The sequence below is a fragment of the Halichoerus grypus genome, chromosome 11, assembly GCF_964656455.1.
Source record: "Halichoerus grypus chromosome 11, mHalGry1.hap1.1, whole genome shotgun sequence".
Taxonomy (NCBI): Eukaryota; Metazoa; Chordata; class Mammalia; order Carnivora; family Phocidae; genus Halichoerus; species Halichoerus grypus.
Genome location: NC_135722.1, coordinates 104,474,552 through 104,489,983, shown reverse-complemented (window position 1 = coordinate 104,489,983; position 15,432 = coordinate 104,474,552). Strand labels below are relative to the sequence as shown.

Below are 15,432 nucleotides of genomic sequence, written 5' to 3'. Positions count from 1 at the left end.
GTGTCTATATGTCTATGTCTCCCAAATTATAAACATCCTTAAAGCATCAGTTTATACTGGACTGGGATGTGGCCCAGCACATTAAACTAGATTATAAAGTATACAGATGATAAGGTTCTGGGTTCTCGTTCCACGGTTTACTATAAACACTGTTTGATACCACATTTGCAAATACTATTTAAAAAGTAAACAGACCACTGAATTATGATTTCCTTTTGCATACATTGAAAGATTTAATGTCTTCTGATAGAAAGTACTTTTAAACACACAAATTAAAAAGTTGTAATATTCTACATTTAACCTACAATGGTAAGGTATTATATCTTAAAGTGGGTGGAGGAGGAAAACCATCCACTTATAACTTAGACTACCAAAAGATTGTATTTACTTACATTCAAAAACTTTTATGGCCTATAAATTGAGAAGTTGTATTAGGAATTATCTGGGGAAAACAAGCAAAAACAAGAAGGAAGAAAAATCCTAATGTTATCATTTGGGCATAAGCAGATGAATCAAGTCCTACCTCTAGCAAAAGCCACATTGATGAAGCATACTCAAATCTTAACTTTTAAAATCTCAACTTCTGGGATGCCTGGGTGGCTCAGTCAGTTAAGTGTCTGCCTTCAGCTCAGGTCATGATCCCAGGGTCCTGGGATCGAGCCCCACATCGGGCTCCTTGCTCAGTGGGGAGCCTGCTTCTCCCTCTGCCGCTCCCCCTGCTTGTGCTCTCTCTCTCTCGGGTAAATAAAATCTTAAAAAGAAAAAAAAAAAAGTAAAATCTCAACTTTTAAAAACCTACAGAAATTTCCAAAGTAAGTTGTTCAAAGCTGTCACAGCCAGTGAACAGTTGCATGTGTATATTCTGAGATAATCTTCACTGAGTTGTTTTGGTAAGTAATACGACCCCTTCATAATGATCTGAAAGAACTATTTTTCTAACTCCTTAAAACTTATTTTTAAAAATCTTTTAAGTTTCTTCCAGTCACTACATTATCAAGACCAACTGGATGCAGAAATGATATTGATGCAACAATTGTGGTAAGCATACTCTGCATTAATAGTTTTTTTTTTTTTTTTTAAGATTTTATTTATTTATTGGAGAGAGAAAGAGAGAGAGAGAGCATGAGCTGGGGGAGGAGCAGAGGGAGAAGCAGATTTCCCCCTCAGCAGGGAGCCCGATGCGGGACTTGATCCCAGGACTCCGGGATCATGACCTGAGCCGAAGGCAGACGCTTAACTGAATGAGCCATCCAGGTGCCCCTGCATTAATAGTTTTCAACTATAAACAAGTATTAGTGATTCAAAGTACATGGATAATAACCTTGGTCAGGCATTACACTTTGGGGAAGACAATGCATCTGTAATCTAAGTGTCTAAATCAGGTTCCAGAGAAATATGCTGAAACAGACCATCTAATTCAGAACTCTGAAACTGCTTAATAAAACTAGAGTACAGGGGCGCCTGGGTGGCACAGTAAGTTAAGACTCTCGGTTTTGGCTCAGGTCATGATCACGGGGTTATGAGACTGAGCCCAGCATTGGGCTCTGTGCTCAGTGCAGAGTCTGCTTAAGACTCTCCCTTTCCCTCTGCCTCCCACCGCCGCACGCGCTCTCTCTCTGTAAAATAATAAATAATACATCTTAAAAAAACAAAACAAAACAAAACTGGGAGTACAAGAGATTGTAAGACCAGGAATTAGCACTCAGAATCCAATCCATTTGTTCTCAAATGTCCTTCATTTCTGGTTCTCTTTTTGTGCCACTGAAGAACCTCCTTCCACAAGGTCACGGATAAAAGAATACAAACAGAGGTCTTAACTGTCCCCAAAGAGATCATTTGGAAAACAAGCAGAAGAAAAAATATTAACTACACATAGCAAATATGAGAGTAAATTACATCTAGGTATTTCCTTTAAGTTCTCAGAAGGCAGTAATGTAATTCTTTACCATGACCACAGCCTTTCTGCAGGCTGATTACCACATACGAAGTTCTTTATTAAGCCTTCCTTTTATTCCACACTCTCTAGTACACCTTACACAGCAGCATGAATTCTCCTCTGGAGCAAAATTTATTGTTCCCTTAGTAACTGCATTCCCAAAAAGCACCACACGTCTTCAAATCAAACTAAACTACCTCAGCACAGGATTCAGGGCTTCCTAAATCCCTGGCCCGGCCCACCCTAGCTTCACCATCCTGTTCTCTGTGCACAGTGAAATCACATTTCCTATCCCAGTCAAGACAGCTCACTCTTTATAGACTCTAACCACTGTACAAAATCATTCTCTGCCTTGCCTCTTTTCAGTAATACCTTCATCACAAAATGTTTTTCTCTTTAAAAAACAATGAACATTAAAGGCACAGGCAACAAAAGAAAATATAAGTTGACTTCATTAAAATTAAACGCTTTTGCGCAACAAAGGACACTATCAATAGCATGAAAAGACAACCCACAGAATGGAAGAGAATATTTGCGATTCTTTTATCGGGCAAGGGATTAATACCCAGAACACATAAAGAACTCCTAGAACTCAAGAACAACCAAAAACAAACAACTCAATTTAAAACTAGACAAAACACAAACACTTCCACAAAGAAGGTATACATCTGGTGAATAAGCACATGAAAAGATGTTCAGTATCAGAGAAATGCATCATAGGGAATGATCAAAATTGCAATGAGATACCACTTCACCCACTAGGATGGCCATTCTCCAAAACAAAAAATAACAATTGTTGGTGAGGATGTGGAGAAACTGGAACCCTTGTGCATTTGCTGGTGGGAATGTAAAATGGTGTAGTTGCTGCACAGATAATATGGCAATTCTCAAAAAATTAAACATATGATGATCATGATTCAACAATTCCACTTCTGAATATGTACCCCAAAGAACTGAAAACTGGGGCTAGAACAGATATTTGTGTACCAATGTACACAGCAGCACTGTTCACAAGTCAAAATGTGGAAACCATCTAAATATCCATTGACTGACGGATTAAAAAAAATGTGGCATATATATATATACACTGGGATATTATCCAGCCTTTAGAAAAAGTGAAATTCTGATACATATAACATGGATAAGCCTTGAAAACATTATGCTAAGTGAAGGAAGTCAGACACAAAAGGACAAACGTTATGAGTAACCTAAGTTGTCAAATTCAGAGACACAGAAAGTAGGATTGGGATAGTAACCAGGGACTAGGAAGACAGAGGGATGGGAATGAGTGTTTTAAGGGTACAGATTGTGTTCGGCATGATGAAAAAGTTCTGGAGATGAATAGTGGCGACAGCTATACAACATGAATGTAGTTAATGTCATTGAATGGGACACTTGAAAATAGCTAAGATGGTAAATTTTATGTTATATAGATTTTAACAAAAAAATGAAGATTAAAATGAAAACTGACTCCATGAAACTTCTCAACATTTAATACAAATATTACGAATTACTATGCTTGACTGGTTTGTCAGTAGGATATAAAATGAGTTTTACTATAAAGTTAGAAAAACTTTTGCAATTAGGCACTTTTTAAAAGATATCTTTAAATACAGTGTTTAAAATCTGACCTATGCAATAGAAATTCAGTAATTTATCAGATAATAAGCAAACTTGAAAAACTCTACTCTGTATTCTTATTCTCACCCGTATTTGTTAATTTCTTCTACTCATCTTCTTTATGTTGTAGTTTCTCTCAACATACAATTTTATCTTTTATCCAAAATAGCTAAAATTTTAAAGTAAACAATTACATAAATGGAGTGATGGTATATAGGATTCCAGTGCTAGTAGCAACCTGAATTACATAGACTTTTCAGTATAAACCAAAGGAAAGGGAGGGAGGAGGTATTGCCTTCTAAGTCTAAAACATACATGCATTTCTAGGTCTAACACATAAGACATTTTAACTTGAAAAAAATTAAAAGGGCTAGCACAGCATACGTTATAACATAGCAAAGAATTTCACATAATAAATCCATGTTTTATCAAAAGGAACTTTTCCAAGGATCAATCTCAGAGATTCTGATGCCGTATTATCACTAGGAAGATAGACATTGGCTCTTTAGATTTAGTCAACAGCAACGAAAACCAGTATAACTACTTTTAGGAGTAAACGAAATGACATGCATAAATATCAAAGTGAAGCTTAATTTTTTAAATGATCATTAAATAAAAGTGAACAATTGGAATCAAGTAATAAAAATAATACATGGATGAAAGCAACTGACTTCATATAAGCACGGAGGAATCTGGGCATACAAATAACATGAATCAACAAAGTGATGCTGCCATCATAAAAGAAATCTAGTATTTTATTAGATTAATGCAACTGATCTAAGAGGTAAGATAATTAGTACTGAACTTCCACATTCTAAGATAGGCCAAAACAAAGAGTCACCATCATTCTAATCTTGCTGCCATATCCTAGGGCATAGCATATAAAAACGTAGTGGCTAAATAAAGGTCTTTAAATTAGAATCTGTAAAACTCCAGAGCCAAACATAAACCTGAATTTAAAAGATGTGCCATTGGGTAATTATCTCAGTCATGACTTTTAACCTTAAAATTCTGTGGTTAAATGATGGATACTCCAACTCCTAAAGCAGTATATGTAATCTGAAATCAGATAACTCTTGTATTACAGAGTTTAAGGGAAGTCAAAATACTGAGGCAACAAAGCAAGGAATCAGGATCTTTCTGGAAGGAAAATGGCAGTTCTTAAAATCTTGAAACATGGATGTATTAAGATGTAGGTCCACTAGGAAAAAATGGGAGTTAAGATTTTTTAATTGGAAAAGTCAAGGATGAGAATGTGATAAATATGTGAAACACTATGTGAGCCAAGGTTTCCTCACCAGCAATGTAGAATGTGAGGATTGCCTTGACATTTCATGAAGTTATCAGAACATCTGCAGAATCCACTGAGCTTTTGAAATGTACTAGAATGTTGTCCTTTTACATGATAAACCACTATATTTAATTATCTTCTAATTACAAAAATGAAGTGCAGAATAAGAAAATGGTTAAGTTCTACTCATTTAGAACAAACTTAAAAGAGGAAGGGGTCTACCAGGATAGTTCCCTATTCAAAAGATTTCCCTTATCCTTAAGGCTATCTACATTTTGGTTTACTAAATCAGTTCAGCAAATTAATGATAAAGGCTGTAATTCCTTAAACTTAAAGCTTAAAAGTTTATAGCTTTAGATTTTAAAAAGACCAATTGTTTATCTCATGCATACATAGAATGGGATGCTTTTGGATCTAAAAAGTTTTTAACTTCATTTCTACAAACATCACTAATCAACAAGTAATAAAAATTGAGATAGGAAGTAGTGGGCATTTTTTATTTTTAATCCTAACACTAATATTGAAATTCTTTCCTAATGATCACCAGGAGTGAGAGTTCCAATATAGTTTAAGATAACGTTTTAAGTGGTAATTCTAGTTCTTAAAGAAAAACTCTAATTAGACATAGAGCAATCCTATAAAATTCCCCTTTCTTTTCTGATAGGATTGGAATAAAGAAATCACTACCTGCCTTTGAGAAAAAAATAACAAAGTGACAGTTAAGTATTACTATAAACTGAGCAGACACCCAGCTTTTCCTTTTAGAACAGATTTACGACTTATTTAAGAAGAAGAATCTCTCAGTTAAAAATCAGGAAGAAGCTTTTAAAAAGACAATAACCTTCTAGATTTATGGTAACTGCACTGTAATGTCACTTTAAAATAAAAATATGTATTTAAATAAATGCACTTAGTATATAGTTCTTTAAAGAACATTAGTATTTTAATAGCAAGATTAATCAATGACAATGAAACTATATCTTCCTTAGGAAAAAGAAACTATAAACAATATACAATTAAAGCAATGACCAGAAATCCTACATGATTTTCTGTTATCAAGAAAGTTAACAATTTAATTTTTCACAAAATTAACAATCACTATTACTTCCATACCAAAAGAGGTATAATTTGGGGTAAGATAAATCTATGAGGATTTTGAAATTTTTCCCTATCCATTTCTCATTTTTAAGATGTGATGATTCATGGGTCTAATAAAGATTATAATTTTCAGAAATATACAAAAACTCCATGTTAAATAACAACAGTGGACCTTGAAGGCATGAGCTTTTGTCACTTTATTGTTAACCAATGAATGTTATCCAAAATTATAGATGTAATTGTAACTTAATTGTACAACACAAAATTATGCTAATGGTAAAAGCCTGTTGGAATTTACCAAATACTCATTAATATATTTTACATTGCTATATGAACATGTGCTCTCAACTGCTAATAAGAGTTATAACTGGTTTAATCACTATGAAAACCCATATTGCAAATAGTTGCTCCTGTTTAGAAAAATTCACACAGCTTTAAAAATGGATTATATCCATTTTAATCCTAATCTACAAATAGATTATAAACAGCAAATATAACTGGTAGTTTTTCAACACTGATATCAAACTGATGTAGCAATGGTAGTGCACACAATTCAAAATGTAGAAAATTAACAAAAATCCAATGGAGGTCCAAGTTGTCACTTATTATGGCAATGGCTTTGATGCTTTGGAAAAGTGAACACTTATGCTTTGAAGCATGAAAAGCAGAGTTCACCATCTATTCTTCTAATGTGCTACAAGGAGAAATATTCTCTTCCGCAGTGTTCTGAAGCATGTGCACAACCACCATACAACAGTCACTTCAAGGTTATTAACCAGTTATCTTTTGTCCTACAAAGTCCAAAAAAATATATTAAATGAAACCTTTCCTTTTCATATGTCTGCCCAGATTAATCCTTTTATAGTCAGCAAAATCAAAAAAAGCACAAGAGATATTTTCAGACACAACTTGAATCTACTGTGCATGAAAAATGCTTAACAAAATGGCAATTTTAATAGATAAATGTAAATTTGAGTGCATAATACCAAATGAAAAGGAGCTGAACCACACAGAGAAAACAAGGCTTTCCTTATCTCCAAGTCTAGATGTTTTACAATAAAGAAAATATTAGAACAGGTGAATATTAGAACATCTTTCAAACTGGAAAGATTTCTTAAGACATAACTGAACTCAATATAACCTAAAATTATAATTTCTAAAATAGGATTAACAAACCAAATTTAAGTATTTTTAGTTAGAGAATGAAAAAAATAAACAATGATTTAGGAACCAAATCTGCTAAAATGACTATGTAACAATTATATCAAGAAATGAAGGTAGAGACGTTCATATGCTACAAGGGCAAATCTCTCTCACACACACGCACACGCGCGTGCATGCACACACACACACTCTCTCTCTCTCTCCCTCGGACATACAACACCCCTCCAGGAAGATAGTATACCAGCAAGAGCTTACAATTTTAATATAAATCAGAGTCCCACAATTAAGCTCAACAAAAAGGCAGTTAAAAATTTAGCACTCTAAGATATTCTGAAGGAAAAGAAATCTCAGAAATACTCCTTGCATGATTGAAAGTTCTGGTATGTATTATAGAACACAGCGCTTACACACTCCACTGGGTCGGAACAACCAGTCACCACAGGTGTAGAGGTGAGGTAGTAATACTGTTCCCTCTTTGGGACTCATGTTTTCATATGCTGCCCTTCCAGAAAGGCCCAGGGTTTTTTTTTTTAATGATTACAATAAATTACCAACAAATGATTTTTTTTTTTAAATTAAACATCTGTCTAAATCAGTCTATGAAAGAACGGACTTTTTAATCTTCCAGAGACAATTACTATTTGCAGGTAGTGTTACAGCAATAAGTTCTCCTAGGCTAACTACTACCTGCTGTCTACACCTCTGTGAACCAAAGGATGACAGGAGATGAAACACCAATCAGTTCAGCTCTCAAAGATGACTGTAATTAAGTAGGCAAATATCAAATATCCAATAATATAATTAAATTGGGACTTAAAAACATTAAACACCAGCTGCATGATAACACTATTAAATATTCTAATCCTTTTCATGATTCATGGCTGTCTTCTACACAATTATCAAAGACTGTCTACCCTGTCATCTACCCTCATTTTAACCAAGCCAGTGATCTGTATGATGGCAGAATCATGGCTATCAGCACAGCAAGATAGGAGAAGTGCACGCCGAGGAAATATGAGTGAGACAGAATGTGGAAATACACACACGCAGAATATGGAAGGGGCAAAAGAAAACACAGCACTCTAGCTAAACACTCATTAAGTCACCATCATCCTTTGAACTGTACAAAGTGCTGAAATCACACATACACATTTGTCAGACATGATCCTTAGTGTTAATCTCCAACAGAAAAAAACAATGGAAACTGAAAATGTGACAGGAGGCGATGGAACGCTGTCCTCCACTCCCTGGCCCAAAAGGAAAAGAAAATCAAGCATGACATCACACTGCCTTAATGCTGAAGAGCTCCCCTCAAGTACGTCTTTAGCCACCACAGTCAACTGGTGTAAGTGCTTTGGCAAGGTGGGATGCGTTCCATCACATCTGCAAAGGCCTGCTTTTCTCTGTTGGTGGTTCAGCTTATGAAGAACATGTATGCAAAATAACAGCTCTCACATGGCTTCAAACTCATCAATCCGCTGCTTGGTGTTGCCTTGTCGAATCTGCCGCAGAGTCTTGTACTTATCACGGCCCGCTTTAACATTCTCAGCGTGAAGAACATCATTTTGCGTTTTCTTGGTTTCATCTCTGGCTTGGGCTAATTCTGAACTTAGTGCCTATGTTTAAAAAAGAAAAAAATGACTATTATTTTTTTCGCAGATTTTAAAAAGTTTATGAAAAAGGTTTAAAGACAAAAATACACCACAGGGGCGCCTGGGTGGCTCAGTTGGTTAAACGACTGCCTTCGGCTCAGGTCATGATCCTGGAGTCCCAAGATCGAGTCCCGCGTCGGGCTCCCTGCTCAGTGGGGAGTCTGCTTCTCCCTCTCCCGCTCTCCCCCTCTTGTGCTTTCTCTCTCAAATAAATAAATAAAATCTTAAAAAAAAAAAAACAAAAAAAACAAAAAAAACAAAAAAAACAAAAACAAAAATACACCACAAATCTTACATTTTCGTATATTAAAATTCCCATTGTCGCATCTTTTTCTTTAAAGTGTGTAACTCTGTTTTACTTGTAGTCAAAGTAGAGGTAGTGGTGAGGGATGAATACCCCCATTGTCTTTCACTTCTACACTCATCAACCATGATGATTTTGTGTATTATTCTACATTTCCTTAATTTTCTCATACAATACTTGAAATGACTTACAAAAAAAACGTTCAATGGAGACATTACAGAATGCTATCTTAAGATCTAAAATCTATGCCACGAGAGAAACTTTCTCCAGTCTTAATGTATTTATTAAAACTCTCCCATCACTTTTTTATTAATATTTGAAGATTTCACCAATTAAAAAATTAGAGAACTTACCTGGAAAAAAGATCTAATAAAGTTAAAATCTCCTACTTTGATCTAATTATGTGCTTTTAATAAACTGACCTTTTGCCATTATAAAATGTGAACAAATAATTCAGATTAAGTAATGTCATACAGGAAATCTATTCTATCGTTTTAAATGTAGACTTCACTAGTTAAAAACTAAATTTGTCTTTTAAAGATAACATTAAAATACTTCCTACCTTTTAATGTTGAGTCAAGCTATAATTAAAGATTAACTTACCACTTAAGGCTTAATCGCCGAAAGCTAACAAACATTTGCTACAATGGAAGAAATGAAACAAGGTGGCTGTAGGCCAAGCACTCACAAACCAACCACAAGGCCAGCTACTGGTAAAGGCTTAAAAAAAAAAAAAAATCAAATGTTCTTCTATAAAGAACTTCTTGGGGCGCCTGGGTGGCTCAGTCGTTAAGCGTCTGTCTTCGGCTCAGGTCATGATCCCGGGGTCCTGGGATCGAGCCCCACATCAGGCTCCCTGCTCGGCGGGAAGTCTACTTCTCCCTCTCCTACTCCCCCTGCTTGTGTTCCCTCTCTCTTTGTCTGTCAAATAAATACTAAAATCTTAAAAAAAAAAAAAAAAAAAAAAAAGAACTTCTCATACTCAATACCCAAAAAACAAATAATCCAGTCAATAAATGGGCAGAAGACATGAACAGACACTTTCCCAAAGAAGACATACAAATGACTAACAGACACATGAAAAAATGTTCAACACCACTAGCCATCAGGGAAATACAAATCAAAACCACAATGAGATACCTAACCTTACACCAGTTAGAATGGCAAAAATTAATAAGACAGGAAACAACAAATGTTGGTGAGGATGCAGAGAAAGGGGAACCCTCTTACACTGTTGGTGTTGCAGCCACTCTGGAAAACGGTATGGAGCTTCCTCAAGATGTTAAAAATAGAGCTACCCTACGACCCAGCAATTGTACTACTAGGTATTTACCCCAAAGACACAGATGTAGTGAAAAGAAGGGGCACCTGCACCCCAATGTTCATAGCAGCAATGTCCACAACAACCAAACTGTGGAAAGAGCTGAGATGTCCTTCAACAGATGAATGGATAAAGAAGATATGGTTCATATATACAAGGGAATATTACTCAGCCATCAGAAAGGATAAATGCCCACCATTTGCATCAACATGGATGGAACTGGAGGGGATTATGCTAAGTGAAATAAGTCAAGCAGAGAAAGACAATTATCATATGGTTTCACTCATATGTGGAACATAAGAAATAGTGCAGAGAACCACAGGGGAAGGGAGGGAAAATTGAATGGGAAGAAATCAGAGGGGGACAAACCATGAGAGACTGTGGACTCCAGGAAACAAACTGAGGGTTGCTAAAGGGAGGGGGATGGGGGGATGGAGTAACTGGGTGATGGGTATTGAGGAGGGCACGTGATGTGATGAGCATTGGGTGTTACACGCAACTGATGAATTGCTGAACACTACATCAAAAACTAATGATGTACTATATGTTGGCTAACTGAACATAATAAATATATCTATAAATATACATATATATAAATACAAAAAAATCAAATGTTCCTTTTTAATAAGTTTGTCTTAATAAATAGGGGAAATGCTAACTGTATTATAAATGTGCACACAACTGCAAATTTTAAATACCTGGAGTTGCTTCTTAACACGCTCATTTTTTTGAGTTTCTGTTACACGTTCCTCTTCACTTCGATGGTTCATCACCCCATCATTTGATAATTCAGCGCTAGCTTCAGCATTATTCTCATCATGCTCATCGTGTTCATTTTCTGTTGGAGGAACAACTGGTGGTGGTGGAGGTGGAGGGGGGGCAGACATCACAGTTTTTAGTTCTTCTTTGGTCTTTTCCAAATCTTCCTGGGCTGCAAAAGCCTGAACATTAAAAATAAGTTTATCAGCAACTTCCTTTGAAAATTGGTAATTAAAAGAATCAAGTTATCCTTCCTTCCCAAAAGAAACTGTATTTTAGGGTAATGAAAACAAGCCTTACTGATGAAAGCTCTGTTTTATAAGGAATGCCAGCAAGTAGGAGTGGAAGAATTAAAATACATCACTTTGCAAAACCTAATAAAATTGTTAATTCTGGCAAGAATGATCAAATATTGCTAAAATTGTTATACAAATGGGTTGATGAGAAATGATATTAGTAAAATACCAAAGAATGCCACATCTAAGAGATCACATTTTAGCCACAAGGGGGAGCATGTCACTAGTCAATGGAGGAATCAGACCATCATTACTCTAATCCAGTGATCAATTAAAATCACTAATGGTAGGTTAACCAGATAGTAAATGTCTTCCGAGATGATACAACAGGAAGTATCCAACATCACCAACTGCTTGGGTGCTATATTGTGTTCGTTTGCCTAGAAAAGTCCTGCTTTACACTGTTGTCCTGGTATAATTATTAATAATAATTCCTTTCACTCTAAAATATATTCTAGCCCTTTATCTGATATGTCATTTGCAAATAACTTCTCCCATTCTGTCGGTTGTCTTTTGGTTTCGTTGACTGTTTCTTTTGCTGTGCAAAAGCTTTTTATCTTGATGAAGTCCCAATAGTTCATTTTTGCCCTTGCTTCCCTTGCCTTTGGCGATGTTTCTAGGAAGAAGTTGCTGTGGCTAAGGTCGAAGAGGTTGCTGTCTGTGTTCTCCTTTAGGATTTTGATGGACTCCTGTCTCACATTTAGGTCTTTCAACCATTTTCAGTCTATTTTTGTGTGTGGCTAGTATCCAAAATCTATAAAGAACTTATCAAACTCAACACCCAAAGAACAAATGATCCAATCAAGAAATGCGCAGGAGACATGAACAGACATTTTTCCAAAGAAGACATCCAAATGGCCAACAGACACATGAAAAAGTGCTCAACATCACCCAGCATCAGGGAAATCCAAATCAAAACCTCAATGCGATACCACCTCACACCAGTCAGAATGGCTAAAATTAACAAGTCAGGAAACGACAGATGTTGGTGGGGATGTGGAGAAAGGGGAACCCTCCTACACTGTTGGTGGGAATGCAAGCTGGTGTGACCATTCTAGAAAACAGTATGGAGGTTCCTCAAAAAGTTGAAAATAGAGCTACCCTACGAACCAGCAATTGCACTACTGGGTATTTACCCCAAAGATACAAATGTAGTGATCCGAAGGGGTACGTGCACCCCGATGTTTATAGCAGCAATGTTCACAATAGCCAAACTATGGAAAGAGCCAAGATGTCCACTGACAGATGAATGGATAAAGACGATGTGGTGTGGGGGCGCCTGGGTGGCTCAGTCGTTAAGCGTCTGCCTTCAGCTCAGGTCATGATCCCAGGGTCCTGGGATCGAGCCCCGCACTGGGCTCCCTGCTCAGTGGGAAGCCTGCTTCTCCCTCTTCCGCTCCCCCTGCTTGTGTTCCCTCTCTCTCGCTGTGTCTCTGTCAAATAAATAAAATCTTAAAAAAAAAAAATAAAAGATGTGTCACACACACACACACACACACACACACACACACAGAGGAATATTATGCAGCCATCAAAAGGAATGAAATCTTGCCATTTGCAACGACGTGGATAGAACTAGAGGGTATTATGCTGAGCGAAATAAGTCTATCAGAGAAAGACATGTATCATATGATCTCAATGATATGAGGAATTCTTAATCTCAGAAAACAAACTGAGGGTTGCTGGAGTGGGGGGGGGTGGGAGGGATGGGGTGGCTGGGTGATAAGACATTGGGGAGGGTATGTGCTATGGTGAGCGCTGTGAATTGTGTAGGACTGTTGAATCACAGACCTGTACCTCTTAAACAAATAATACATTATATGTTTAAAAAAAAAAAAAAGAAGATAGTAGGAAGGGAAAAATGAAGGGGGGGGAAATTGGAGGGGGAGACGAACCATGAGAGACTATGGACTCTGAGAAACAAACTGAGGGTTCTAGAGGGGAGGGGGTTGGGGGGATGGGTTAGCCTGGTGATGGGTATTAAAGAGGGCTTGTATTGAATGGAGCACTGGGTGTTATACGCACACAATGAATCATGGAACACTACATCAAAAGCTAATGATGTAATGTATGGTGATTAACATAATAAAATTAAAAATAAAATGGTAAAAAAATATATATATATTCTAATTTGGGTGATAAATTATATGGTGGTCTCACCTAGGAGGCATCATAGCCAAAAACTTTTTAACTTGAATCCTTCAAGTTTTTATTTTATTATTATTATTTTTAATTTTTTAAAGATTTTATTTATTTATTTGACAGAGAGGAAGAGAGAGAGCACAAGCAGAGGGAGCTGCAGGCAAAGGGAGAGGGAGAAGCAGGCTCCCCGCTCAGCAGGGAGCCCCATGTGGAGCTCGATCCCAGAACTCTGGGATCATGACCTGAGCCAAAGGCAGACGCTTAACCAATTGAGCCACCCAGGTGCCCCGACTCCTTCAAGTTTTTAGATCTATTTTCCAGTTTACAGGAAATATTGTTAAAGGAAAGCTGAGTAACACCATGAGGAAGCAACCAGACAAAGGAGAAGGGACAATCTGCAGGTCCTTCCAATAATTCAGTATCATAAAAAGACCTGTCCTACTTTAAAAGAGACTTAGAGCAAACATATGCAATGCAAAGTCCAAAGGACATTGGCCTGGCAAATTAGCTATAAAAGACTTTGGGTCAATTTTGAATACATTCTGCCCAGGAATAAATCACACAAATATAATCAATTAATTTACAATGAAGCAGCCAAGAATATGCAATGGGGAAAGGATAGTTCCTTCAATAACTGGGTGTTGGGAAAACTGGACAGCCATATGCATAAGAATGAAAACTAGACCACTATCTTACACCATACAAAATTATCAACTCAAAATGATCACAAATTTGAACCTAAGACCTAAAATCATACTCCTAAAAGAAAACATATAGAGCAAGCTACCTGACATTGGTCTTGGCAATGATTTTTTGGATTTGACACCAAAAGTAAAGTTAAAAAGCAAAAATAAGTGGGACTACATCAAACTAAAAAGCTTCTGCACAGCAAAGGAAACCACCAAAAATAAGAAAAGTCAACCTACTGAATGGGAGAAAATATTTACAAATCATACATCCAAATATATAAGGAACTCATATAACTTAACAGTTAAAAAACAATCTGATAAAAAATGGGCAGAGGATCTGAATGGATATTTTTCCATAGAAGACATACAGATGGCCAACAGGTACATGAAACAGGTGCTCAACATCACTAATCAACACGGAAATGCAAATCAAAACCACAATGAGCTACCACCTCAAAATGGCTCAAAATGGCTATTATCAAAAAGATAAATAGCAAGCGTTGTCAAGGATATGGAGAAAAGGGAACCTGCGTGCACTATTATTGAGTACGTAAACTGGTGCAACCACTATGGAAAACACTACAGAGGTTCTTCAAAAAATTAAAAATAGAACTACCATTATTATCTAGCAATTCCACTTCTAGGTATTTATCCCCCCAAAATGAAAACATAACTTAAAAAGATATATACAATCATGTTTCACTGCAGCCTTCTTTACAATAGCCAAGATACGAAGTAACCTAAGCATCCATCGATGAATGAATGGGTCAAGAAAGTGTGGTGTACACATACACATGAATATTATTCAGCCATAAAAAAGAAAATCTTGCTATCTGTGTCTACATAGATGGAACTTGAGGGTATTATGCAAAGTGAAATAAATCAGACAGAGACAAATACCATATGTTTATATGTAAATGTAAAAAAATTAAACAGAGCTCATGGATACAGACAACAAATTCCTTGTTATCAGAAGTGGGGGACGGCAGGGAGGGTGGGGAGTGGGCAAATGGGAGAAGGGCTTAAAAAGTACCAACTCCCAGGGCGCCTGGATGGCTCAGTCGGTTAAGTGCCTGACTTCGGCTCAAGTCATGATCTCGTGGTCCTAGGATCAAGCCCCATGTTCCGCTCCGCACACCATGGGGAGTCGTCTAGAGATT

The 15,432-nt window shown here is 36.6% G+C and overlaps 1 protein-coding gene across 6 annotated transcripts in view; it reads right to left on the bottom strand.

The window, feature by feature from the left end:
* Positions 1–15,432, bottom strand: part of RDX (radixin) — a 97,498-nt gene that overhangs the window by 17,103 nt on the left and 64,963 nt on the right. For all 6 annotated transcript variants that reach the window (XM_078059032.1, XM_078059030.1, XM_078059035.1 and 3 more), the window contains 2 exons: positions 11,085–11,327; positions 8,565–8,725 (listed from right to left, as the gene is read on the bottom strand). In XM_078059032.1, coding sequence (XP_077915158.1) covers positions 8,565–8,725; positions 11,085–11,327 — 404 coding nt within the window. The remainder of the gene's footprint in view (positions 1–8,564; positions 8,726–11,084; positions 11,328–15,432) is intronic.